A 26,285-nucleotide genomic window follows, 5' to 3' on the forward strand; every position below is an offset into this window, starting at 1 on the left:
AAATTTGCAAATTCAGAAGGGTCGATTAGGGTATGTTTCTCAAATGACTTTAATGATTTGTATTTATTTTAAGGAATTATTCCAGGTGTTAACAGTTGCTGAGTAAGGTTTTTGTCACACTTCCACATCCTTCCTCAGTGGCCGCCTTTGCAGCCCCCACCACTTTTATTCCTGATTTTGGTAAATTGTATATTCATTCTCCCTCCCTCCCTCCCTCCCTCCCTCCCTCCCTCCCTCCCTCCCTCCCTCCCTCCCTCCCTCCCTCTGTCCCTCCCTCCCTCCCTCCCTCTGTCCCTCCCTCCCTCCCTTCCTCATCCCTTCCTCTCATTCTCCTGTCCCCTTCCCACCTTTCCCCTAACCCCCCTCCTTCCTAATCACTCTGGTTGAAGAATTTTGCTGATTTTCTTAAAGGATGAGCTTTCAATTTTATTGATCTTTTAGTTTCATTAATTTTCTTCTAGGCGTAACTATTGTGTTTCTTCTTATTCTGGGTAGAATTTACTTCTTGTAACATTTTAAGGTGCAATTTGGGCCATTATTTTATAACTTTGGGGACTTTAATATCAACTTTTCAAGCTGTAAATTGCCTCTGAAACGCTCTTTTAGCATCATCTTCAATACTCTGGTATTTTGTTTGTTTGGTTATCAGGACAGGGTCTTTCTATGTAGTCCTAGCTATCCTAGAGCTCAGACTCACAGAGATCCTCCACACTCTACCTCCTGAATATTGGGATTAAAAGTGTATGCCACCATGCCTGGCCTGTTGTGTATTTATTTGTATTCAGTTCAAAATACTTTTAAATTTCCATTTTTTTTTGTGTGTGTGTGTGAACTATTCCTTTACATGGTGTGAATATATGTTGCTGTGATTGGTTTAATAAAGAAGTTGACTGGCCGATAGCTGAACAGGATAAACATAGGCAGGAGAGCCAAACTGAGAATGCTGGGAGGAGAAAGGGCGGAGTCTGAGGGAGATTTCAGCAGAGGAAGCAGGATGTGTAAAAACTGAGGTGACACCAGGTGGTGGTGGCGCACGCCTTTAATCCCAGCACTCGGGAGGCAGAGGCAGGCGGATCTCTGAGTTCGAGGCCAGCCTGGTGTACAAGAGCTAGTTCCAGGACAGGAACCAAAAGCTACGGAGAAACCCTGACTCGAAAATCCAAAAGAATAAAAAAGAAAAAAAAAAACCAAAACAAAACAAAAAAAACCTGAGGTGACAAGCCATGAGCTACGTGGCAGAGGGTAAATAAGAGATATGAGTTAATTTAAAAGTAAGAGTTAGCTAATAACAGGCTTGAGCTATTGGCCAAGCATCTGTAATTTATATAAGCCTCAGTGTGTTTATTTGGAAGCTGCTGGTGGGAAAGAAACTTTCACCTACACCTTTTGACTCTTTTTAGACTATTTTTAAAATGTGATTTAACTTTTTTTTTTGGTCTGAGTAGTAATCCCTACTTGAGCTGGATGTCCAGGCTGCACTCTCACTGGGTTTGAGCCAAAGCTTGGCCCTCGCTGCTTCCGTTTCCCTCGTTTGTACTTTGTTCCCCCTTTCCCAACCTTATTACAAGTTTATTGAATATGTTTGATGACTCCATTTTACTGTGTTTGTTTTAGCAACTTTTTCCATCATTACTTTAGGGCTTAATTAGGATATTTACTTGGTTAACGGCTCCCCATCACGTGACTTCTGATTTACAGGCTGAGGATGGCACAGTTATGGGGTGCCCCTACAGTCCTCATGAAATTGTTGCCGTGAATAGGAAATGAAACGTAAAATTCATGGCAACAGTTGCATGTATGTATATACATACATACATCATACATGCATACATATATACATACACGCATACATACATGCATGCATACATATATACATACATGCATACATACATACTTTAGCTTGTATAGAATCAGCTCCATTTTATGTTGTTAATATTTTGTCCGTGCACTGAATTCTCTTAACGAGTTGTAAATACCACCGAGTCGTGCCGTTTACTCACATAGTCGTCATTTCTGTGGCTGTGTGCTCGTGTGGTAAAAATTTCTCTGTGTTGTATTTTCCTGCCTATGGGCTCTCCTTTAGCATGTCAGTGGGCTGCTGGGGCTGTGTTCCCTCGGTTCCTGTGTTTCTGAAGAGCTCTCTTTCTGGGCTGTGTATTTCTCCTCGGTGTAGAATCTTTGGCTTTAACAGTTACACCGAATTTAGAAACAGTGAAGTAGTCAGGTCACCGATTTCAAATACTCTTCCTCTGTGGCTTCAGTTCTACATGATCAGGTTCTCAGAAGGTGATCCTGCAGTCAGTGATGGTTTTTCTAAAACAATCGGAATGCTTTTTCTGTTGCTACTTCATTTTGAACGATGTTTGCTTTTTTTTTTCTGCAGTGTCTGGCATCTTTTTCCCACTCAGTGTAGTTTCTCTCTTATGTTGTAGGTTTTAGCTAACAAGTTCAATTTTGATCCTTTCCCCCGTTGAAGTAGCTGCTAGCAAGCTCGAGTTGAAATGGCCCCCTGCTGTACAAATTGTTCCTCCTTGTCCGTTCCCTGTGAGCGCCCTGTGATCTTAAGGGGATGGTTGCTCTGATCCTGTGTGAGCCCTTTTGGAGAAGCCTGTGGGCTTTCTCAGAGGCGCTTGCCTTGATTCTGAGTCCCTGACACTGCAATGCAGGGTGGCCTCTGTGAGGTGCAGGCTTGGAAAATTGTCCACACCTGCAGCCCCAACACCTTCCTTCTCTTTCTGAAGGTCTCTGCTGGACGTTCTGCAAACACAGGGCATGTTTGCCTTCATCTCCATGCTAGCTGACGGTTTATTTGCCTTCTGAGTCACAGCTGATGCTCCCAGAAGACAGCAATTGTTTTTTTACCTTTCCCCCAGTTACTGGATACTGCTGGATGTGTACTGGTCCTTTCCGTCGTTAAGGACCTGGCCACATCTCTTTGACATGATGGAAAAACGTGTCCTGCTGCCCACTGTTCCTCTATACCCGCCGTGGACAGGCTAGGACTCTTCTCTGGGTGTTAGTTTTCCTAATGGGAACAAGAGCTGGTTGGATGTGCGCCACGCCTTTGACTGGAACCTGTAGGTTAGGGTGTGGCACGGTGAGATCACAGTCTACCCTCTGCAGAGAGAACCAAGCTAAGCATGGCCTCTTATCACCTGGGCCACCTGCTGCTTATTTTGAGCCATTGGTACAGTTCAGTCTGAGCCCTTTCTGGAGCCCTTTGCCCCCAGGGGGAGCCCATTGCGGTGTGGTAGGTTGCCAGCTACCGGCACTGGCTAGAAGATGGATTCAGAGTTGAGGTAGTGGCTGCATTGATAGATACCGACTGGCTCATGCCAGAGTTAGCTGCACAGCATGGTGAGGTTATACATCCCCCAGGACCCCACCTCCCAGGTCTAAGCCGTGCTTGGGGGCTGCTGGGTCTGCGGGTGGCTTGTGTAGTCAGAGTTGTCCTCAAACACAGATGTCCTTGGAAGCTTTCTAATCCACAGGGATCCCAGAGACATATTTAGACAGTAGTTTAATAAATGCTCTTACGGACCCAATATGATCTGTTCTTCTAAAGCACTGGTTCTCGCCCTTCCTCATACTGTAATCTCTTAATGCAGTTCCTCATCTTGTGGTGACGCCCAGTTATGCTCTTTTTCCATCGCTACCTCACAACTATAATTTTGTCACTGTTATGAATTGTAATGTAAACATCCATGTTCTCCGGTGGCCTTAGGTGACCCCTGTGAAAGGTTCCACCCCTACAGGGTTCATGACCCACAGGTTGAGAACTGCTGTTCTAAAGGCTCGTGCATGGAAGACTTGACTGGCAGTGCTATTTTGGCAGTTGCTGGGAAGTTCTCTTTGAGAAGTAGGCCCACTGTGAACCTGGTCCCTTTCGGGTCTTTTCCTGCTTCCTGGCATGACAAGTGGCCAACATGGCACTTCCTGCCTTCTCTGCCATGATACTCTGCTTCACTGGTCCACAAACAGCAGAGCTGGTAGACACTGGACCTTCGAGTCTGTGAGTTAAATGAGTATTCCTTCCCTGCTTCTGGGAGTTTTGTGGCAGAGGTGAGTGTGTTGATTGATACCAGAGTTTGAGTTAGGGCCACTTACGTTCATTCACTTTGCTTTAGGGCAAAATAAGACTCTTGTACCAAGTTGAGGAATCTTCTTGCAGGGTGGTGGCAAAGGTTCATGGCTCTGGTATACGATATGGCCATTTTGTTTAACTTTTAGTTGCTATGACTTGATGTTACTATGGTCTGTGCTATTGAAGTTACTCTACTCCATTTTTGTGTTGACTCTGGGTATTTCCGGAAGGACTCATGCAGGCTAGACTAACCAGAACTATGTCTCCTAGAGTCAAGGGGCATGGGGGAGTCTGCTCACTGCTGTCCATTGTCCTGTGCCCTTCCTGGCCTCTGACCCCGTGCAACCTTTCAGAGGCTTCAGCTCAGAGACAGGACTCACCGTACGTCCACAGGCATTCGGCCATATCACCTTCACTTGTTGTGCCTCAGTTTCCCTGCTTATAAAATTCCCTTCTGCTCCTACACACTGGTTCTGCAAGCCATTTAAAAGCCTGCGTATACCACATACTCAGCCAAACTGAAAGAGACGGCCGGTGCTGTCACTCCAGTTGTGTTCTTAGAGCAAACTGGCGTGGTCCATGTATTGTCGAGTACAGACAGGGCTGCGGGAGAGAGACAAAGTGAAGAGGACCAAGTGCTGGTCCTGACAGCTCGGGGAAGAAACTGAGTCTTCAGTGCAAGGATGACATTTGTGGAATAAGGTGGTTTCAAGGTACAGTTGGTGTATAGATGAAGCCTCCAAGTGCCGCCTGGAAGGAGAGTGTGGGATTAGATAGGAGACTGGACACCACGGAGAGATCGCTGAGCTGTGATTTGAGTTCGGGAGCTGACTGGGAAGTGGGCACCAATGACAGAGTGAGAAGTAGAGGAATCAGTGGGGAAGGTATGGCTGCCATGCCCAGGTGGAGAGGTTTTCACCCCTCAGTCCATCAGTGAGGACGTGGGGAGGCAAAGGTTTCTAACAATGTGTTCTTCAGAAAATGGCTGCCGAATCCCAACTGTGGATTGCACAATTTTTTTTTCTAGCTCACAGGATGCTGTATGAATGGGCATGGCGTCATAACTCAGGATCCTAATGCTTGAAACCTTGTGGAGACATTGACATGTGCATCAGGCTGGAGGGAACGGTGTGAGCCCCGTGCATTCATAGTGTAGGGCTGACCGTGACCATCTTGTTTGCTCTCTAGACGTTACCCAGCTTCGCAGACGATGCTCAGTTTTGCATTTGAGCCTGTCCAAACAGTGCCAACATCATTCCATTATCTAACCCAGCCAGACTGGTGACGGCCACGTTGTTCCCAGCACCGCGTCTGGGTGTTTGTTCAAATCAGCATGTCAGCGAGGTGGACACAGATCTTGATTGTCCTCCTGGATTTTAACTTAAGAGTGACTGAGTGCAAACGCATGGAAGCTAGTGCCATTGAAGGGTGACTCACAGCCCCCAAGATAAAGAGACAGTGTGCTGTTCTCTGCAGCGCCATGGGGAGCTATATTAATATTTCTAATTCATTTCATCCTCTTCTCTTCATTTATATATTTGTGCAGATTCTAATGACGTGCCTTGATTTGAACATATCCCCAAGGTTCATATGTTGGGGACTCAATGTCTTATTCATCAAAAGAGGAAGCTGGGGCCTTTATGTGATGAGACCACAAGGGCTTAGTGCTGTTTTGTGCTGGTTCTCACAGGAACAGGTTATTACAAAGCAAATTTAGTCCCCTCTTTCCCTCTTTGTCTCATGTACTCCTTTGTCCTGCTGTCCACCCTGGGAGCCTGCAGACCCTGGTGGAACATGGGTCTCTCAGCTGGTTGAAGACCTGTAAGAAATAAAATTCAGTTCTTTATAAGCTACTCAGTCTTCAGTGTGCCACTGTAACAGCATGAACTGAACGAAGAGAGGCAGTAATTCTGTTTGTTTCTTTCTTCTCTGTGTAGCAGGTTCAGAACATCATTGTCAATTGTCAAGACTAAGACCGCTGAGTTCCCCTTAGCGCTTCCTAGTGCTTACTTTTGTTTTTTGGCCAAGGTTACCAGCTAGATAGTGAAGTAGTATTTTCACGTGCTTTGAAATGATTTGTTCCTGGGCGGCCATCCTTCTCATGTAGTAACAGATTATTTCATTGTGGTTTGGATTTTTAGACATCTCTAGTTCATTGTCCCATTTTTTGTATATATACAAAATACTTGCAAAGTCCAGCTCCACAGTGAAAACCCTTCAGATGCGTTGCAAGAGGTTACTGCCCCCTCCTCCTACAGAAAGGGTTAAGTGCTGTTCTTGGCTTGCTCTCGCTCCTCCTGAGTGGGCACGTGCACTTGTCCCCCACAACTCGTGACTCTTAATTGCTGAGTCATCTTTCCAGCCCCCATTTTGGACTTGAAATGCAACAGTTTGGGTTAAAAGAACTCGATTAAATCTGTCTTGCCTTCCCCACGCCAGGAGTTGGTGGCACTGTCTCTCTGAGTTGCAACTCTTTGGTAGTTGGGCCACTTTTTGTTTTTAAGATCTGCTCTAGCGGAGGTTGGGCCCCTCAGGGCTCTGAACTCAGCAGCAGCATCTGCTTCCCAACTCCTGGCTTCTTCCTGGACCTGCAAATTGGTTGGGCTTAATTTGGTAGTTTCTGCATGGAACCATAGCTTTGCTGTGATCTCAAGACTTCCCCTATGCTTTGATGGGGCCTTGTGGGATCAGAGCCACTGTCAAGGCTATGGGCGGGGGGCTGACATCGTAGATTCAGTCTTATGCTATCCACCCAGGCAAGGCCATAGTTGGTTAAAACTGTCTGGAGCCCTCCAGGCCTTGGAAAGTCATGCATGAGGCTTCTTATTCCTCCTGGCAGGCTTGTGCCTTCCCAGTTTGGGAAGGAGGCGATATCACGTGTCCCTGTTCAAGTCCCTCCCATTCTCTCCTCCTACCACCTCGCTTTGCTCCTCCTTTTTCCCAGTCAGATTGCAGAGCCTGAGGGGTATCATAGATGCTCCCCGCTTGGGGTTTCTTGCAATGATTCCATACAGAGACTTTCCATATTTATAGAGAAGCTTCTAGAGATCTAAATCATGGATAACAACTAAAATATCTTTTTGAGCCCTTAAGATGGCTGGCAAGGCCTAGGACTTTTGATGTTAAAAATACAGCACTGTACCCAGCGAGTGGGTATCCACTATAGGCTGTGTCTGCCAGCGTGGTGGGAACCAGGTGGGAAGGGACAGGGAAGAGCGGGGGAGGCGGGAGGGAGAAACGCTCCAGAGCGATACTGGATGAACTGGGATCATACACTGACCTGTGTATGTTCATCAGGTTCCAGGTGGCACCGGCCGTTCTAAAATGAATATTCTGCCAGTTTCCCCAGAGAACACAAGGCTCTCATGCACGACGTGTGGATGCTTGCGTGTCTGTGGTGCTCACGTGATGTGTGGATGCGTGCATGTCTGTGGTGCTCACATGATGTGGATGCGTGCATGTCTGTGGTGCTCACATGATGGGGATGCATGCATGTCTGTGGTGCTCACATGATGGGTGGATGCGTGCATGTCTGTGGTGCTCACATGATGTGGATGCGTGCATGTCTGTGGTGCTCACATGATGGGGATGCGTGCATGTCTGTGGTGCTCACATGATGGGGATGTGTGCATGTCTGTGGTGCTCAGTACTCAAGGACTCTGGCGTCGGTCCCTGAGGCAGTCTCACCGTGTGTATCTTGGTGGCACCATGAGGTGACGGTCACATTCAGCATCCCTGTCTTGTCCCTTTGTTCTGCACAGTGTGGGATGTTTGGTCTTCTCCATATAACACTTGCATTGGCTGAGAGCAGATTCCGTACTAGCCTGTCCTCTTGGAGATGTCCCATTTCTTTTGAAGCCTCACAGGTGGAGGGAGGCCCAGAGACGGAAGGAGCAGGTGTGGAACCACTTGCGTGATGGGTGGCACTCTCTTTTCAGATCGTCATTGGTGGCTAGAGAGACCTCTTGAAGGCTTTGCAGCTCAGGGCCTGGCAGCTTTGAGCAGCAGCGGGAGTTAGCTGTCCCTTTAGCTCTGGTGCTATCTTTCAATGGAGAGGCATCGGGACCCCTCACTATCTGGGTGCAATGCTGGTCGCCTGCTTGGCCTGACGTTTGTTGATTTACAGTAGTTGAGGAAGTTGCAGGAAACGGTTGGTAAATTCAAGCATAAAATTGGGTCTAAATGGTGGAGTGTTTTCAGAGTGGACACTACGGAGCTGTGGGACACAGTGAAAGTGTCTTATGGCCTGTGAAGTCCGTCCTCATTTGAGTGGCCTGCAGGAGGCGAGGCCATTGTCTTCCTGGATGTCCTAGCATGATGACGACATGGACCAAGTCTTCTGTCTGCTCTGAAAATTGGTATCAGAGATGCCCCAGAAGTGGTCACCAGAGGCAAGATTCTCACTTGAGTTTAGCTCGCATTGCAGATGGTTTATTTTGCAACTATTATCTTAAAAGACATTTGTTCTGAATTTCTCAGTGTGAGTGCTTCTGAGCAAATGTCAACAGCTGTAACCAACATGTGCAAAGGGTTTTTGAGATGGCTTTGATTATTTACAGATGTTAAGGGGACCTGAAATGGATCTGTTTGAGAACTGAAGTGTTTTCAAAAGTTTAAAAAAATTTTTTTTGAAAATGTTATTTATACGATGGATATTGATCATGTCCACCCACCACTACCTCCCTCCAGCTCCCTCTAGATCCCCAATCCATTTCCATCCCAATTTCATGTCCTCTTTCTCATTGCTATTAATATCTCCAAATCTAATTAGTGCTGCCCATATGTGCCGGAGTGTGAGGCCATCCACAGCAGTATGGCCAACCTATCAGCAGCCATTTCCCAAAGGAGAGGGAGTCTCTCTCTCAACACCCATTAACTGCCTATATCTCTTCCACTAGGGGCACATCCTTTGGGGCCCTGGCCCATCACGCTGGGATTTGGACCAGCTTGATCTTGACAGTAGCTGCTATTAGTTAATCTGGATGGGACATGACTCTTGTATACATGGTTTCTCTGTAGCTTTGGAGCCTGTACTGGAACTAGCTCTTGTAGACCAGGCTGGCCTCAAACTCACAGAGATCCACCTGCCTCTGCCTCCCGAGTGCTGGGATTAAAGGTGTGCACCACCACTACCCGGCGTAATTGAATTAGTTTTTGAACTTTTGTTTTGCATGTGTATGGGAAAGGTGCCATGGTGTGTGTGTGTGTGTGTGCGTGTGCGTGTGTGTGTGTGTGTGTGTGTGTGTGGTTCGAAGCCACTTACAGGATTCAATTTTCTCCTTACACCCTGAGTCCCAGTGTCCAAGCTCAAGTGGTCAGGTTTGGTGGCAAGTGCCTTTACCCACTGAGTCATTTCCTTCCCTGGCTCTAGAATTGCAGAGTCTAATGATTTCCTTGAGATAAAAAAGACAGTCACAATGATATATGGATCTGTCAGCATGTGTCAGGTTTCAGAATAGTGTGTGACTGACTGACTTGATCCTTACTGAAACCCACCCATGCTTCCTGGGTGGCGGTGTCTCTTATCTTCCTAAGGGGCTGTCCAGGCCACCTGCATGGATGTTCAAGGGACACTGTGAATGATTTCCCTCAGAGGGGCCGTCACAGTGTGAGCAGTCTTAACCTGAATATCCAAACTGTGAAATGCTTCTAAAGCTAAGACGTTGGGCATCATGTGACACTCAAAAACTAGGGATGTGATGCTTACAGATGGGGCATGCTCGGCCGGCAAGGGCTATGCCAGTCTTTCTAAAGCCGACAATAGAGAATAGGATCTGAAGTGCTTCTGTGCCTCTGGCTTTTAGCGTTTCAGATGCGGGAGACTCAGCATGTGTTCTTCATGTCTTAATATAAAGGAGAAAGTGTGCTCCAGGGTGGGAGGTTCAGAGCTGCAGGGACATCTCTATGAGTATGGCTTGGACTTCCTTCTGGACTGCATGGCTTCCAGGAGGGATGCATCATGACTGGGGTGGAGGTTGCTGTGTAAGTTAAGTGGATGGGGGTATGTATCTAACAGGTGGCTAAACGGAGAAGATAAATGATCTCAGTAAAAAGAGGTGGGGATACTGGGAGTTGTGAGGGGAGCACCCTTGTGAACCTGACCCTGGCCACTGAAGGCCACACACACACACACACACACACTCACAAGCACCAACTCTGTCAATGATCTTATGCTGTGCTTTGCCCCAAGGAAAACCACTGTCGCCGCATCAAGATCCTAGGGGACTGCTACTACTGTGTGTCAGGCCTCACCCAGCCCAAGACTGACCATGCCCATTGCTGTGTGGAGATGGGACTTGACATGATCGATACCATCACGTAAGTGTTGCGCTGGTAGCATGTCTGTCTCAGGCTGCAGAGCTGAGGCAGCAGTAGGAGGGCGCTGGGTCAAAGTGCCCCACCTGCATTGGAGGTGATACACTGGGGGTGACGCATTGGGGTGTGATGTATTGGGAGGTGACGCATTGGGGTGTGATGCATTGGGGTGTGATGCATTGGGATGATGCATTGGGGATGATGCATTGGGAGGTGATGCATTGGTGAACCATCCTCTCAGTCTATGATGCATTTCTCTGCCCACAGAAACCCTTTGCATGTCTAGTGTGCCCCGAAGGGACCTTTGTAACTGAGCTTGGTGAGGCACTGAGGAAGGCTGAGGGCAGAAGCCCATTCAAAGTCAGCCAGCGTTCTTCTGAGCAGTCAGTTGCCTCTGGTGCTCTGTGGGGAGAAGGGGACTGAGTCTGGGGGTGTGAGTCTGGGGGTGTGAGTCTGGGGGTGTGAGTCTGGGGGTGTGAGTCTAGGGGTGTGAGTCTGGGGGTGTGAGTTCCTGTGGAATGGGTTCTCCTGTGAGACCCAGCCGACCTTTTCTTGGTCAGCCTCAGCTGCCCTTGTCAGAGATGGAGATGGGTCCCAGGTATGGGACCGATGGATGGAGGTAGATCCAGCCAGCCCAGCCTGAGTGGCAGGTCGTCTCCATGAGATGTTTTCAGGATTGGTGGGAAGGCCATGCTTAGAGTGGCGAGACTGGCATAAACATTATTCAAGGAAGATGCCAAGTGGCTGTCGCATGCAGGAATGCACAGAGCGTCCACACAGTTGGGGCTTTGGGGCAGGTGTAAGGAAGGAGCCAGCGCTGGGGTTGCCCTGAGCACCGAATTTGGCTCTGCGGGGTCTAGCTGTCCAGAACTGCTCCTGCCAAGGCCCTTGGGAACTGATCTGAGCTCCTCTCTATGACTGTGAGTGGAAAAGTACCCTGGTGTCTACCGTGCACCCCCAGATGCTGAGCCACTGCCCTGGGAAAAAGCAGCTGGAAGAAGCTGCTCTACCTTCACATCCTCTACCATCTAACTATAGTTTACACAATACCATGTATCATATTTTATCCTGTGCACTTCAGTGTATTGGACTGTATATCGTATCTGGTATCACGTATGCCGCATATCCAATGGCACCATACTCTTACTGACTCCAAGGATGGTAATTCGGTGTTCACCACGAGCCCAGTGAGTCCAGGACAGATTGTCAAGAAAAGAACAATATGTATTCTTAAAGTCAGCAAAACCAAGACGAGGGAGTGTCATCTCGTCTTCAGGCTCCTCTCCTCTTTAGTGTTTAAATTAGGAAACGATTGATGAGTTAAAGTATTCTATCTACCCATGTGTGAAATTGTCATAGTGGAACCATTGTTTCTACACTCATATCCACTAATGACCAAAGGGGAAAAGGAGGAGTGACTGGCGAAACCTGGTGGCTGGGGAGCGTGGATTTGACATGTGGCTCCATCTCATGCCATTAGTTAGGGCCTCGTGATTGATGAGCCTTGTCCTCAGAGGGGGTGTCCCTGTAACTGTAGGAGACAGGCTCAGAATAGCAGGGGGCCTTGCTACCTTCCGAAGCCCAGCCCGGCTACGGTCCACCGCTCTGCACCGCCCTTCACAGTATATATCATCTATAGACAGAGCGCATATTTTACCAGGTCTGATGTGTGACCTGATTCGGATCTTATGAGGCTTTGTAGGAGGAAGCTCTGAGACAGAGGGTGTACTGCGCAGACCCAGGTAAAGTTAGGAGGGTGCTCCAGCTGTCTTGCAGCGACTTGTTGCCCTGTGAGCTGAATGCCCTTCCTGCCTGTGCTCTCTGGAAGCTTTATTTCCCACTTGGTCCCTCTGTGGTCAGGATCCTGGTTTCTCAGATGGGGCTCAGGCCTTCCCTTCCTTCTAGTCTCTCTTGTAAAGTTGGCATGTGCTTCGATTTTAAGCCTTTTCTGTGGAGTGCCACGTCTGCTCGCTGAGCCAATATCTTGCCACCCTGCCCAATGTGCTCTGCTTTGTGGTCTCCTCTCTATTGCTCCAGTATTTCAGCTGGGACTCTCTGGCTCTGTCATGAGAGACTAGAGAGCCCGAGGCTGGGCAGTCTTGTCTTAGTCTTCCTGGACTGCTTTCCACTCCATCTGAAAATCCTACAGCCTCGAGATCCCCTGAGCCTAGAGTCTTTCTGTGACCTGAATTTCTGGCTCTGGACTGGAAGGAACATGCAGCTGAGTTCATCCAAGAGACTCCTAACAGCCCTTCTTCCTGTGGGACTTGCAGAGCCAGGGATGGCCCATGTGCACTTGGCAGTGGCTGGCCTCTGGATCTCCCAGGAAGATTCCATATGGCAACTGGCCTCTTCCCTGCTGGCCATACCAGCCTGCTTGTGCCCATTTCAGGGGAGTGAAACACACAAGACACAGCATGTTTCTCAAGAGGACCAGTAAGTCTAGGAAAAACAGGGTATTATTGTGGTTTTTTTCCTTGACCTTGGAGTGGAGCATCTGGGAGCTTTTGGGGAACACTGTGGTTCTTGGAGAAGAACTTGGGAGGACCAGGGAAGTACTGGATCTCATGCATGTGCAGAGTACCATGCTAGGCCTTGCACCACATGCCCCAATGTGGGGGCAGTGCCTATGCCCTTCCCTGTATCTTCCTTCTGTCCGGAGCCATCTGAACCAGCAATAACTCCCAGTAGAGGAAGCTAGCAGGCTTCAGCGGTGTGGATTCTTTGATTCTGAAATGACCTCTTTTTCAAAAGATCCCTGAGTGATGGACAGTGTGTCCCAGTGACCAGTAAATAGCTGAGCCTGTGGGCCAGAAGCGCCCATTTTCAGGGGCCACATGTCTGCTGTAGGTCTGAGAATTCTGACTAGACAGAGAGCTTTCTGAGACTCAAAGGCCAGCGTTGGGCAGTGGTGGCGCACACCTTTAATCCCAGCACTCGGGAGGCAGAAGCAGGTGGATCTCTGTGAGCTCGATTCCAGCTGGTCTACAAGAGCCAGTTCCAGGACAGGCTCCAAAGCCACAGAGAAACCCTGTCTTGAAACCTCCCCCCCCCCAAAAAAAAAACCCCAACAACAACAACAAAGACCAGCATGGTTATTGGAAGATTACACACATCTCTTAGATGCATGGTGTAATGATGAAGGGGGGTAGGGAGGCCACTATCCCCTGACCCAGCTGGGTTGGGGCTCCATGATCAGCTGTTAAGTACAAAGGAGGCTTTGCTGGCAGCACTTGTGCCGGGACTGCTGGCTGGTGTGAGCATGGCCATCCATTTCAACACTTAGGCATGTAGGGTGGGCTTACATGGGGAAGGAGCATGGACTAGAGGAGGAAGGCCCACAGTCATGGCAGGCACTGCTCCTGTGCGAATGCAGATAGACTCTTGCTAGGCTGGTCCTGGTTTCTCCCCAGGCTAGAGGAGTCAGTGCCCTTCCCTTGTTCACGGCTGTGTAACAGTCCGGTGGTTAGTTTGCTTCCTAGACTCTTCATTTCTATGGGGAAAAGAGACACACGCATTCACTTCATTATTTTTTTTTTTTTGTAACCTTTAAACTCAGGCTATCCGTGCCTGTGTTCTTGCCACTGGTTGGTTCAGAGGTCAAGGGTATTGTTTGTCTGAGACAGCTCTGAAGTGATCCCAGAATGGGGCAGTAAGGCCGCCTAAAGTGTAGAGAGAGGGCATTTGCTCTCATCTTTCCGTCTCTGCTATGCACTACCCAAGAAGAAAGGGCTTTAGGGTCCTCTCCTCAGCTGCCGTACCAGGGCTGGCAGAGCCTGCTCCTACTGGATTCAATGAGTAAGTCTGAGTCTACCTCCACCCTACCCTCCGCTGGGTGGGATTTCTGTGCTGCTCTGGCCTCAGAATAGCCCCTCCGAAGCTCTCTTCCCAGATGCCCCTGAGAACTGGCTTTTGGGACAGAGGTCACTGGAATTCTTCTCCTGGTGATGATTTAGCTGAGTATCCCTCCTTCCCCCATCCAGCATGGTCTGTGCCTCCTCCCTGTTCTGATTATACCCCTTCCCTCCCACAATGGCCCCAACCTCCACTTTTCCTGAGTGACCCCAGGACCTCTTGTTGTTGAGGATGTGGAGGAGACTGTGAGCTCCTGGTTCCCAGCCTGGGTGATGCTTCCTTTTCCTCGAATGCTTCTTCCTCTGGCGGTGAATGGAGAAATGGTGCCCGTAAGGAGTGAGCGCCTCTCAGGCGCAGTAGCTGAGTGGGAGGATTTCGGCAGGGGATGACTCACCAGTACCCAGACAGAGGGAGCCAACCCAAGAAGAGGGAGGCCCTCTGCGGCAGGGTTTCCCCAGGATTCCCTCCACCGTGCTGCCCGTGGTCCTGTACTAGTCTGTCCACGTCACGGGGAAGCCCCTGCTGGCACAAGTGAGATGGGAACAGTGACCTAATTCTTCTTCCCTGCGCCTTTCAAGTGCACAATGTTCTCTTTTTCTAAATAGATGTTATCTAGCCTTGGCCTTGCTCTTGAGCTGTGTGCCTTTCATCTGCTATGCTGAATTGGGAGATGCGTGGGTGCCCCCCCCTTCAGTGACCTGGTGAGGGGACAGCTTGTGGCATCAATAAATCATTGGTGGATGCCTGTGGTCTCTAGGCTAAAGTTCTCATACCCAGGCCTTTCTTTCTTGGGCTGTTTGTGAGCCACAGCACGCGACACGGCTTCTCAGTGCAGACTGACCTTGAGAACTGCTTGGTCTAATTATTGGGTTCTGGTTTTTAGAGTCTGGCCTGTGGGTGTGTTTAAGAAGGAGTTTTCTCTGGGGTGGAGGATGCTGTGTATGCTTCCAAATTTCCACTCATGACAAAAATTCTGTCGTATTGTTTTGGGGACCTGGGGATTCTGAGTCTGTGTGTTATGACCAATGATTGCATTTTTATAGATGTCAAAGCCGGGGCCCCAGAGGGGAACTTAGGATCCCAGGTGTTAATGGCACAAGTTTGATCCCATTGGGTGGAAGGGGTTGCTGTATTCTTCTAGCATGCTAGGATGGAGGCTGGGGGCTGCCTCAGGCAATTGTGTTATCACTGCATCTGGGAAATTCTGCCTAGAGGACAGCAGATCACCTCTTAGAGAGCCTTTTATTTTGTCTGTTGTGTGCACAGCTGTATCCATAGTGCCTGGAAGAATGGCCAAGAGCAGTGAGCTCAGTAAGTTCTCATTGAACAGAACCCAGATTCGTCCTTTTATCTTTGCTCCAGGATCTGTGTACCCCGAAAGGGAGGAGGGGGCCTGTGCCTCAAGGTGGGCTGCCTCCTATTAGGATCCAGCACCAAACAGGGTCAGGACCACATTCTTCCTTCGTAGAAAGTACTTGTGATAAAATAAGTCACTCTGAGACCATAAATAAGAAATATAGGGTGAATAAAGAAGACGAGGTCTAGAAATGCTGATGTCCTGGAAATGAAGTGAAAGCTTTGTTGGATCTGGGCAAAACATGCCTGGGTAGAAGGGAGCCAAGAGGAGCCCCAGCAGAACAGCTGGCTGTGCCGTTTCCTCAGAAAACACTCTCCTGGGTGCTGTGGATTCGGCGCTGCCAGCTTTGACGTGCCAGATGCCAGGAAAGACCGACTGAGTGTTGGCAGGCGTTGAGCGCCAGACACGCGGGGCCTTGGGCGCGTCGGCGGATCCCAGCTCACAGGGATCCAGAATGGCTGGCTTGGAAGGCTCAAGGGAATTGTGGACATTTGTGGACACAGGCAAGTGCCTGTCCCAGCAGCTCCTAGGCTGTCTTACCTTCTGTGGCTGCAGAAATGGAAATGCTGAATGTGTTCCAGAAGGAAGGGCTGTTGTCTCTCTGAAGGAACGTTGCTTATGTGGGTTTGGAAATGCCAACTTTCTCTTTAGGGTTTTGTCTCAGTGTCTCCTATTGAAGATTGGCAGACCACTGGGAATGAAGTTAAAATTTTAAAAGTTTCATTCAAAATGTAAAAAGCAAAATGGGTCTTAAAGACTTAGTGTTACTCCGACTTCCACATGCACTTCTGGGGTCGCTGAAACTGATTGAGCGCTAGGAATTCAGGGCCTGGCCCTTGGGCTGCAGCCGGCTTTGGCGTCTTGCCTACCCAAGCGCAGAGACGGGGACAGCTGTCCTGTTTGGAAGATGGCTCAGGGGAGCACCTGTGGGGCTTGAGGGGAGGCCAGAGGGTGTGGGGATGTGCTGTGCAGGTGTTCCAGGTGGGAGCAGGATGGTAAACCGAAGTCAGGGTGAAGGTCAGCCAGACACAGGGTGGGGTCAATGCACGCACGCTATTTTATTACTGAAAACGTGACCTGCAGTGTTGTCCTAGGAGGCCCTGCAGAGCTGAGGGTGGAGCAGGCAGAGGCTCACCGAAGGCTGCACTGTTTGCCACGTGATCATACGCCTGCAGTGATGAGGGGACTCTGTTCTTCCCAGAGTCCTTCATGGAGCAGCCCATGGTGTTCTTTATCAGTGGAATAGAAAAAGCTGGCAAGGGGTGGCTTACGTCTCCCGCAGTGAGGTCCACCAGGACAGCTCTGAAGCAGAAGTCCAGAGATTGGCAGAGCTAATGCTGGCAGAGCCGGACTCACACGCCAGGACACTTGCGTCTCCGTGACCAAGAGCAGTGTGTCCTCAGTTGGTCACATCGACTGGTTCCCCCGTTTTTAATTCCCTTGGCACATGATCTGCCTTTATCCACCTCTCCAGAGCTGTTTCCTTGGAGAGAAGATCCACATCGAAGTTCTTGGCTCGTTTCCTTCTGAGGACTTCCCTGGGTGGGGAGGGGCAGGAGGATGCTCTGTTGGGAGCTCGAAGGACTCGTTGTACATTGATGTGGCTGGCCTTTACCTCACAAGCGGGCAGAGATCTGCTGCTGTCCTCCGATCACACCTCCACACACCTGTCACACTCCAGACGCACGCAGCCTGTTCCCCAGTGCTCATGGCCTCCGTAGTGCAGCCGCGACAGCCCACTGGGGTAGCTGCCCGGCAGCCTTCAGCCCTGTGCCCTCTGTCCCTGTGTTCCAGATCTGTGGCTGAGGCTACTGAAGTAGACCTGAACATGCGTGTGGGGCTGCACACCGGCAGGGTGCTCTGTGGTGTCCTGGGCCTACGCAAGTGGCAGTACGATGTGTGGTCCAATGACGTGACCCTGGCCAATGTCATGGAGGCTGCTGGCTTACCTGGGTAAGTTTTAGTTGGGGTGGAAGGTGGCTGAGTACCTTTGTTAGAGTCCTCATCTTGGGCTCTGATCCTGAGGGGACTTGGGTAAGTTCTGCTTTGACCCTCCGGAGGACCCAGCTAAGATCCAGTACACATCTGCAGGAAACCAGTGTGGATCAGACCAGATGTGCATGGGAACTTTATCCTGGCACATGGGGTATTCTCATGTCTTATTATTGCTTCTGTGTTTTATTTTCTCACACCTGTGCGTGGACAACGCCGTGACTTTAAAGGCTCCCTCGTGGCTGTCAGTCTTGCTCTGCCCACTTGCCCATCTTTCAGTCAGCTGCAGAGTTTGACCATGAACTCAAGGCTTTCTCCTACAGGGGATTCACAAAGTCTGGAAAGAGCTGGTCTGGAAAGGTGGCTGGAATGCTGTGAGGCAGAGAAGCAAGGCAGGTGGGGGTTCCCATATCATTTCCCACTGCCCTCTCTCCTGGCTACCAGCATCCGGGACCTGCAGCTCCTCACTGCGCTGGTGAAGGAGGGCTCCCCTTTCTTTTTTGACTCTACCTGTTTGGTTCTCATCTTCTGTATTAGAATCTTCTATTTCCTTCTCTCCTTTGGGTCTCTTCCTGATCCTTCACCAACCCTATTCTGCCTTCCTGGGCGTGTGCCCCATCTCTTGGCTTGCGTGGGCCTCCCCACCCTTGCTTTCCAGGTTTCCCATGCACTGGACCATGAGTGTGGATACCTCAGGAGTCTTGCTCCAAGCAAGAATAACCTCTGCTGTGACCCCAGCGAGTGCCTCACCCAGGTCCCTGCACAGCCACACGTGTGAGTTCACGCTCAGCTGTGTTTTCTTCTCCCACAGGAAGGTTCACATCACAAAGACGACCCTCGCATGCCTGAATGGGGACTACGAGGTAGAGCCAGGACATGGCCACGAGAGGAACACCTTCCTGAGAACCCACAACATCGAGACCTTCTTTATTGTGCCGTCCCATCGGAGAAAGGTGGGCAGCCAGTCCCCTCATCCAGTCATAGACAGCCTGGCTTTACAGAGCGGAGATTTACATAAACACTTGTTCTCAGCTGCTGCTCTCCCAGCTGCTCCTCCGGATGTGGGCACAGAGATACTGGCTGCAGGGCTTTGGCTCATGTATATAGGAGGGGAGAAGAGAAAGGAGTAGTTGGAGTCTGGAGTCAGACATCTGGGGATGCCTGACTGTGCCACTTTGGGTTCTTTTCCCTGTCTTTGGCCCCTTAGACCTTTGTATAGTGGCCTTGAACTTCCTGCAAGAGGCTGGGGTACAAATCTTTGTGAACTTACAGACGCTGTGCTAGAGGGAACTCTGACCATCCTGTGCTGGATGCTTCAGGTCACACTGCCAGGAGAAAGATGATGTGGTTAGGATTGAGGGTGGCAGAGATGCTTCCAGGGCTGAGGTGACCGTTCAAGTTGTTTGGATGGCGTGGACTGAGATTACCGTTCTGACTCAGATGAGGGGTGGGCTCAGAGGAGGGTGTGAACTCAGATGAGAGAAGTGGTTCAGGTGACTGTACTTGTTGAGGTAGGGGTGCTGGTTCAGTGAGGATGGTGTGTCGCTGAGGGTGTGAACTCAGGTGAGAGTGTGGGTTCAGGTGAGGGTGAGGATGTGGGTTCAGGTGAGGGTGCGGGCTGAGGTGAGGGTGTGGGTTCATGTGAGGGTGTGGGTTCAGGTGAGGATGTGGGTTCAGGTGAGGGTGCGGGCTGAGGTGAGGGTATGGGCTGAGGTGAGGGTGTGGGCTGAGGTGAGGGTGTGAGCTCAGGTGAGGGTGTGAACTCAGGTGAGGGTGTGGTGCAGATGTAGTTAGGTCCTCACATGACGATTTAGGTGGACGATGGTTCTCTTGAAGATGAAGGGTCCGGTTTAGGTGATGGGTTAGGAAAATGTGCCTGTTCACATGAAGCTATGGGTTTAGTTGAGGGTGCAGGCACGTGTGACAGCGAGTGTGTAGTTTCCTGGATACCTGGCGTGCAGGAGGTATCCGGCAACCTAATCTCAGGGCCCGCTAGTTCCTATCACTGTTAAGGTCACGTTTCCAGCCCGGGAGTCGAGATCCGCTTCATTGACAATGTTTCCCCTCCCCTTGTGTTTGGATAGATATTTCCAGGCTTGATTCTCTCCGATATAAAACCAGCCAAGAGGATGAAGTTCAAGACTGTCTGCTACCTGCTGGTGCAGCTCATGCATTGCCGGAAAATGTTCAAAGCGGAGATCCCCTTCTCCAACGTCATGACCTGCGAGGATGATGACAAGGTAGGGGTGGCCGAGGGTCCTGGGGCCCTGCTCTCTCTCCTCCCGCCTGGTGCAGCTCCTCACCGGTGATACCTGTCTGATCAGGTGACCCAACACAAGCCTGTATGTTAATTCATATTTTGTATGTATCCAAGTCTAAGCTCGCATTCCCCACGTGCTGTCCGAGGAGCTCTGGTTAGTCCTTCAGGTCTGCTAATCTTCAGCTTGCTCTTCCTGAGCCTTTCTCATCCTGTCGCCATGGGCTTCTGTGGTCCCATGCACCTAACTCTCACATTACATGGGGAATGTGAAAAGGATACAGGAAGTGATGGGGGGGGACAGATTTGCATGTGTAAAAGGTTCAGCTGGCAGGATGCAGCCTTGATTTCTAGCTCCGTATGTTAGCCAGCCCAGGCTGCCACCACAAAAGCGCCCAGTCTGAGAGGTGTTAACCCCAAGCACTCACTCACTGGCAGCCTGATGTACCTGCAGGCCTAGTCTCTCCTTGGTTTGCAGGAACTGTCTTCTTGCTGTGTCCTGTGTAGTAGGCACAGGCTTTGGAGTCACCTCCTCTTCTTATAAGGGCATAATCCCATCAGGACCCTCTCTAAAGAAACACCTCCAAAGTCTCCTCCTGTTCTATTGTCTTTGTGGGAGTTAGATTTTCAGCACATGGATTTGGGGGGGAGGGGGTGAAATAAGGGTTCAGCCATCGCGGTTGGCAGTGCTTTCTTTCTCTCCCAGCATGCTTCACTGGGTCCTCCCTTCCAGGGCCGCTGTTAATTCAGAGCCCTTCCAGTTCCCTGTGATACGGTACCTGTGTGCCCTTGTCCATCCTTGGTGCCCCATCATGTGTTCTGGCCACACAGCACACCTTCTCTTAGGTCGCTTTGTAACTGGTACCCAGTGTCCCCAGAGGACCTGTCTGGAAATGAATTATGTTGCCATTTCTTTTCCTTCACTTTCTTCTGTAATTTTTCCTGGAAGGTTTATTATTTGGGTGTTGGAGCTCTTGAACTGACTGAACTCCTCCCTCCCCTGAGCTCTTTCCTTCTATTTTCTGGAAAGTATTTTTTCAACTTTATCATCTGTCTTCATTAGGGTTTCTGCTGCTGCGATGAAACACCCTGACCAAAAGGCAAGTCGGGGAGGAGAGGGTTTGTTTGGCTTACACTTCATCACTGAAGGAAGTCAGGACAGGAACTCAAACAGCAGGATCCTGGAGGCAGGAGCTGATGCAGAGGCCATGGAGGGGAGCTGCTTACTGGCTTGTTTCCCTTGGTTTGCTTAGCCTGCTTTCTTACAGAACCCAGGACCACCAGCCCAGGGATGGCACCACCCTCTTCAATCACTAGTTGAGAAAATGCCTTATAGCTGAATCTCATGGAGGCATTTCCTCAGCTGAAGCTCCTTCCTCTCTGATGATTCCAGCTTGTTGTTGGAGGGAGGGAGCCTGCTTGTTGATCCTGGCCGCCCAGCTAGCTTAGATCCGAAACAAACACACAGAAACTATATTAATTAAATCACTGCTTAGCCCATTAGCTCTAGTTTCTTACTGGCTAACTCTTACATATTAATTTAACCCCTTTCTATTAATCTGTGTATCACCACGAGGCCGGAGCGCTGCCAGCAAAGTCTCAGCACATCCATCTCTGGTGGTGATTCCACGTCTCCCTGACTCAATCCTCCCTGCCTACCTAAGTTCTGCCCTATCAACAGGCCAAGGCAGTTTCTTTATTCATTAATGGTAATCACAGCGCACAGAGGGGAAGGGACTCCCCCACATTAGCTTGTGTCGCGTTGGCACACAAAATCGGCTGGTACATCATCCAATGCTTCTGTTGAGCTTTTCAATTCTTAAAAATTCTGGATACTCTTTATTTTATGAGTAATTCACTAATGAAATTGTATTCCATGTCAGAGACCCCAGGCTGACGTGGTGGAAACTTGCTATGTAGCTAAGGATGCCCTTGATCTTCAGATCTTCTGGGTATGTGCTGGTCGTGATGATGGCATCTCAGGCTTCACTTCATCCACACAGAGCCAGAGACCCTGATTCCCTATTTGGGGAAGACCGCACATTGTTTCACCAAAGAGCATGGGGTGCACTTTAGGGCTCTAGTGCCCCCTTGTGGATGGCTCTTGACCAGAACCACTGTATCCAGGAGTGCTTGAGCCTGAAGGTGCCTGATACCGCGTTGCCCACTCTGTCCGGCCCTCTGAGATTACACTGGCTTTACCTTGCTTCTGTTTGCTCCACCCTGTTGCTGCCTTTCCCACCGTTGTTTTCTCTGCTGTTACTGGTTTTATACCTTTTAAAGAAAGAAACTTCCTGGTGCAGTTAGAGGCTTTTCGGGACTCTTGCTTATAGTGGTTCCTTGCCACAAGAATTTGTGTATGTGAGTTCCTCTGTGCTGGAACTTTTTCTGAGAATATTCTAAAAACTTCATTCATGGTGGATCACATCAGAGAGGATGATTAGCTTTTATGTGTGCCCAGGCAACTGGAAGCTTGCATTATACTAAATGCTTGGCTTCCGTCACAGTAGGAATTTTAGCTCCAATGACACAGACAGCAGACAGAAGACACACAGACAGCAGACAGACAGACACACACACATCTGGTAGGTTCCTCATCCCATCCATCCCCTGTTCTGGAGATACATGATCAGCCAGAGCCATCTTCAGTAGAGATCCTGGTCACTTTAGCCAGCATGCTCTGACCTCCGATGTCTACTGAGTAGTTTTCTGTCCATAGAGCCTCTTTTCTTCTTGACTGTACACCCCCAGTTGCTGTTCATAGTTGAATCCAGGAGCCTGCTACCATTATTGCACCTTCTGCAAGGTCTTGTGTAGAGCCTGCCCCATTATTGAAATGATTTCCTTTTAATAACACCGAGCCCTGGTGTGGTGTCTCTTCCACCATGCTTATGGTTTCTCTCCCTTGCTGCTGTTGTTGTTAGCACACCAGGGACAGATCCTGATAGCGTACCCCAGCCCCAAAACACATTTTCACCCGTTCCATTTGTCCTGTGGACCCTTTCCTGCCCATGAAGGAATTTATTATGAATGACATCTCCAAATACAAAAATGCACAATAAAGGCAAATGAAAAACGTTTGTCATCCACCACCCCCAGATGAGACCTGGCACTCTGGCTCCATCAGTGTCCTAACTATGGGCCCTGGAGTTCCTTTAAGGGTCTTCATTATATCATAGAGGCAGTTCGGCTGCTTGTTTCTCCTTCTCTTGTCTGGGTGTATCATACAGTTGTCTTTACATCATTAGCTGCCCCTCAGTCTGAGTTTTCAGTCTTTGGCTTAGGTTTTAAACCCAAGGAGAGATGGTTTATGTGGCATTGATATTTGGGACTTTTCTGTTTTTACTAACGAAGGCAGGTCATGGTACTTTTATTTGTGGAAGTACAGTTTCATCCCTGGGCATTCTGTAAACTGTGCCTGGCAAGTATGGGCTCTGTGTGTGCCACTGATGAGAGATTATGGCGCCATCACCAGCAGTGACTGTTGAGGGGCACAGACAGCATGGAGTCACCAGCAGTGACACTGAGGGGTACAGCCAGTATGGAGTCACCAGCAGTGACACTGAGGGGCACAGCCAGCATAGGATAAGGGCCTTCTTTATTATTGTTTTCTGATTTTTTGAAATGTATTTGTTCCTCTGTTCTACACTCAGAAACCTCCCCATTCTACATTTATTCATTCTCTCTCTCCTTCCCTCCCTTCTTCCCTCCTTCTTCCCCTCCCTCCCTTCCTCCCTCCCCCCCTCCCTCCCTCGCTACCCCTTCTTCACCTCCCCCCCCCCCGTGTATACAGTTTTAAATCTAAGCGTATCAATTTAAAGCAACATGAAAGCCACTTGTGTGGGCAACACAGGAGTCAAGTGCTCTGGATTGCTCCTGTTTCTCTGTTCCCTTCTGGAAATCAGCTTGTGTATGAAGTGGGTGGTAACGGGGTGAACTGAGCCTTTTCCACCCCAGAAACACCTCGAGCATTTGGAGGCCCACACATATCTCAGCCTTTTCTTTGTGGCTGAATGGCCTCCAAGTATAGGCACAGGCCTGACTCCCCTAGGGGCTCATTGGTCAACAGGGACTTCATTTCTCTGTATCGCATTCCTGGATGCTAGGCACATCTGATTCCATGAACATCTTAGTGAGCAGTGCCTGATAGCCTGGGCTTGGGGGAGACTCCTGGGCTATTGGAAGACTCTTCTAATCTTGGACGGCTGCTGCCAACCTGGGCTCTCTCTAGCATCTTATTCTATCCATGCTGTGTGCAAACCCTGGCTTCAGCCGCTCCAGCATGGCACCTTAGCAAGGCTTGGAGCATTGCCAGTGTGCTGGACACAGCGTGTTTTCTGCCAGTTTCCACATCTCCTGAGCCTTTTGTTTAAAAACGATGAGGGATGATTATCATTTACTGAAGGGAACACTCAGCTTGCATGATCCACGCTAATTGAAACCAATTGTAGTGACTTTTTAAAATCATCTTGAGTTTTCTTGGTCAGTAATAATATCGACTTTAAACAGGGCTCTTATTCTTCTTTCCCATGTAATAATTAAATTAGATAATAGCAATAAGGGTGGGCATTCTTTCTCATTCTGACTCTTAATGAAGATCCTTGTCACACACAGTTCCTCTTTGAGTCCCAGAGTTCTGAAAGCCTGCTCTCCTTTTCCACCTCCCATAACGCCTGTGTTTATTGTCTGTGTTTTGTTGGAACACAGAGAGGGTCTCTTTATTCCGTCCTTTCTGCGGCTGTGCTATAGTGTATTCTAATAGTCTATCCTCTGCTGGGGCATGGGAAGCATCAGAGTCCCTGCTATGAGTCCTTGGCTGTGAGACCACAACAGGTGCCTTCAGATGACACTGTTTTCCTTTCCACAGCCCGGGCCCTTCCCACACCTGTCATGTGATGTACAGTAGAGGATCACGCCCTGGTCCTTTCAGCCCAGGCTACCTGTCACTTCTCACCATTCCTCCCTCAAAGACAAAGGCTAGCTGCCTTTGTAGCAAACTTCTAGGCATCCCTTCCTACGTATGTGGACTTGTGAGTGAAGGTGGTTATCCCATCCAAGTCTCATTCCTGTGTCTGTGAGCTAGTGGGTGCAGGTGGCTGCTTGTCCTGAATTTTTGTCGTTGAATCCATGGCCCTCTCCTCACTGATATCAAACAGACATTCTGTGATTTGCAGTAGGGACCTGGGAACTTGAATACTGGGTGTTAGGGCACCACCCTTTCCAACTCTAGCCAGCAGGGGGCAGCACTACAACAGCATCTCACAGTTCTGAACCTACCCAGACTGCAGCAGATAAGGATGGCTGACAACCAAGTGCACATGGGTGCTTTTGTTCAACGGGTGGAACATCTGATACCTTTTTCTCTATTTTCGTGGCGAATGCAGCGGAGGGCGTTGAGGACAGCCTCGGAGAAGCTCAGAAACCGTTCATCTTTCTCTACCAACGTGGTCTACACCACTCCAGGCACACGTGTCAACAGGTACATTAGCCGTCTTCTTGAAGCCCGCCAGACAGAGCTGGAGATGGCAGATCTGAACTTCTTCACCCTGAAGTACAAACACGCTGAACGAGAGCAAAAAGTGAGTGACTTGGCGCTTCCTGCGTCCCTGTCCCTGAGGAGTTTGTGTCTTCCAGCTGGCTTGATCACTCTCTCGCTCTCCCTCCCTCCCTCCTTGACCCATGCTCCTTCTCCCATCTCCCTCCCCCTCCCCCACAGTACCACCAGCTTCAGGATGAGTACTTCACCAGCGCCGTTGTCCTCGCCCTCATCCTGGCCGCCTTATTTGGGCTTGTCTACCTTCTGATAATTCCACAGTAAGTGTTGCTCCCGTGCTTATCAGTGGTGTGGGAAGGTGACCAAGAGTTCCGGGTCTCTGTGGGTACTGGTTGTGTTTCTTGTTTGTGTGCCTGAATAGCTGAGGAGAAGCAATTGAAGGGAAGAAGGGCTGATTTGGGCTCACGTGACATCAGGGGAGACCTTCAGCTTGGGTGGTAGGGGCATGAGGCCATTCGCTCACGTGAGGATGGATCTCGAAGTGGAGTGTGTGTGGCCTGGGGCTCATGCTCCGTGACTCCCTTCTTCCCATCATGCACCGCGTCCTAAAGGTTTGACAACCTACCCAAATAGTGACACTGTCTAGGGACTAAGTGTTCAAACCCATTTCACTCTGAAACCAAACACTGGGGTTGGACCTGGGGGTCTTTATGTGCTCCAGATGCACTTCCCAGTTACTCTTCTGTTGTGCCTGGCATTTGAGGAGGGCATTGGCCACCTGCCTTTCTTCTTTATGCACTCAGGTTGGTACTTTGACAAGCCTGTTGGCATACAACATCCTTACCATTTTTAGTTTTGAAATTACTAAACGCCAAGACTTTGTGTGTGTGTGTATGTGTGTGTGTGTGCGCGTGCGTGTGTGTGTGTGTGT

At 49.6% G+C, this 26,285-nt stretch overlaps 1 protein-coding gene across 1 annotated transcript in view; it reads left to right on the top strand.

Annotated features, from left to right (window-relative positions):
* Adcy1 (adenylate cyclase 1) overlaps positions 1 to 26,285 on the top strand; it is a 110,678-nt gene that overhangs the window by 47,770 nt on the left and 36,623 nt on the right. Inside the window, exons 5-10 of the mRNA XM_050141382.1 lie at positions 10,275 to 10,402; positions 17,406 to 17,564; positions 18,415 to 18,556; positions 19,688 to 19,843; positions 25,245 to 25,439; positions 25,577 to 25,674. Of these exons, the coding sequence (XP_049997339.1) occupies positions 10,275 to 10,402; positions 17,406 to 17,564; positions 18,415 to 18,556; positions 19,688 to 19,843; positions 25,245 to 25,439; positions 25,577 to 25,674 (878 nt within the window). The remainder of the gene's footprint in view (positions 1 to 10,274; positions 10,403 to 17,405; positions 17,565 to 18,414; positions 18,557 to 19,687; positions 19,844 to 25,244; positions 25,440 to 25,576; positions 25,675 to 26,285) is intronic.

The sequence above is a fragment of the Alexandromys fortis genome, unplaced genomic scaffold (genome assembly GCF_014885135.2).
Source record: "Alexandromys fortis isolate MF-2015 unplaced genomic scaffold, M_Fortis_MF-2015_v1.1 scaffold_7, whole genome shotgun sequence".
NCBI lineage: Eukaryota > Metazoa > Chordata > Mammalia > Rodentia > Cricetidae > Alexandromys > Alexandromys fortis.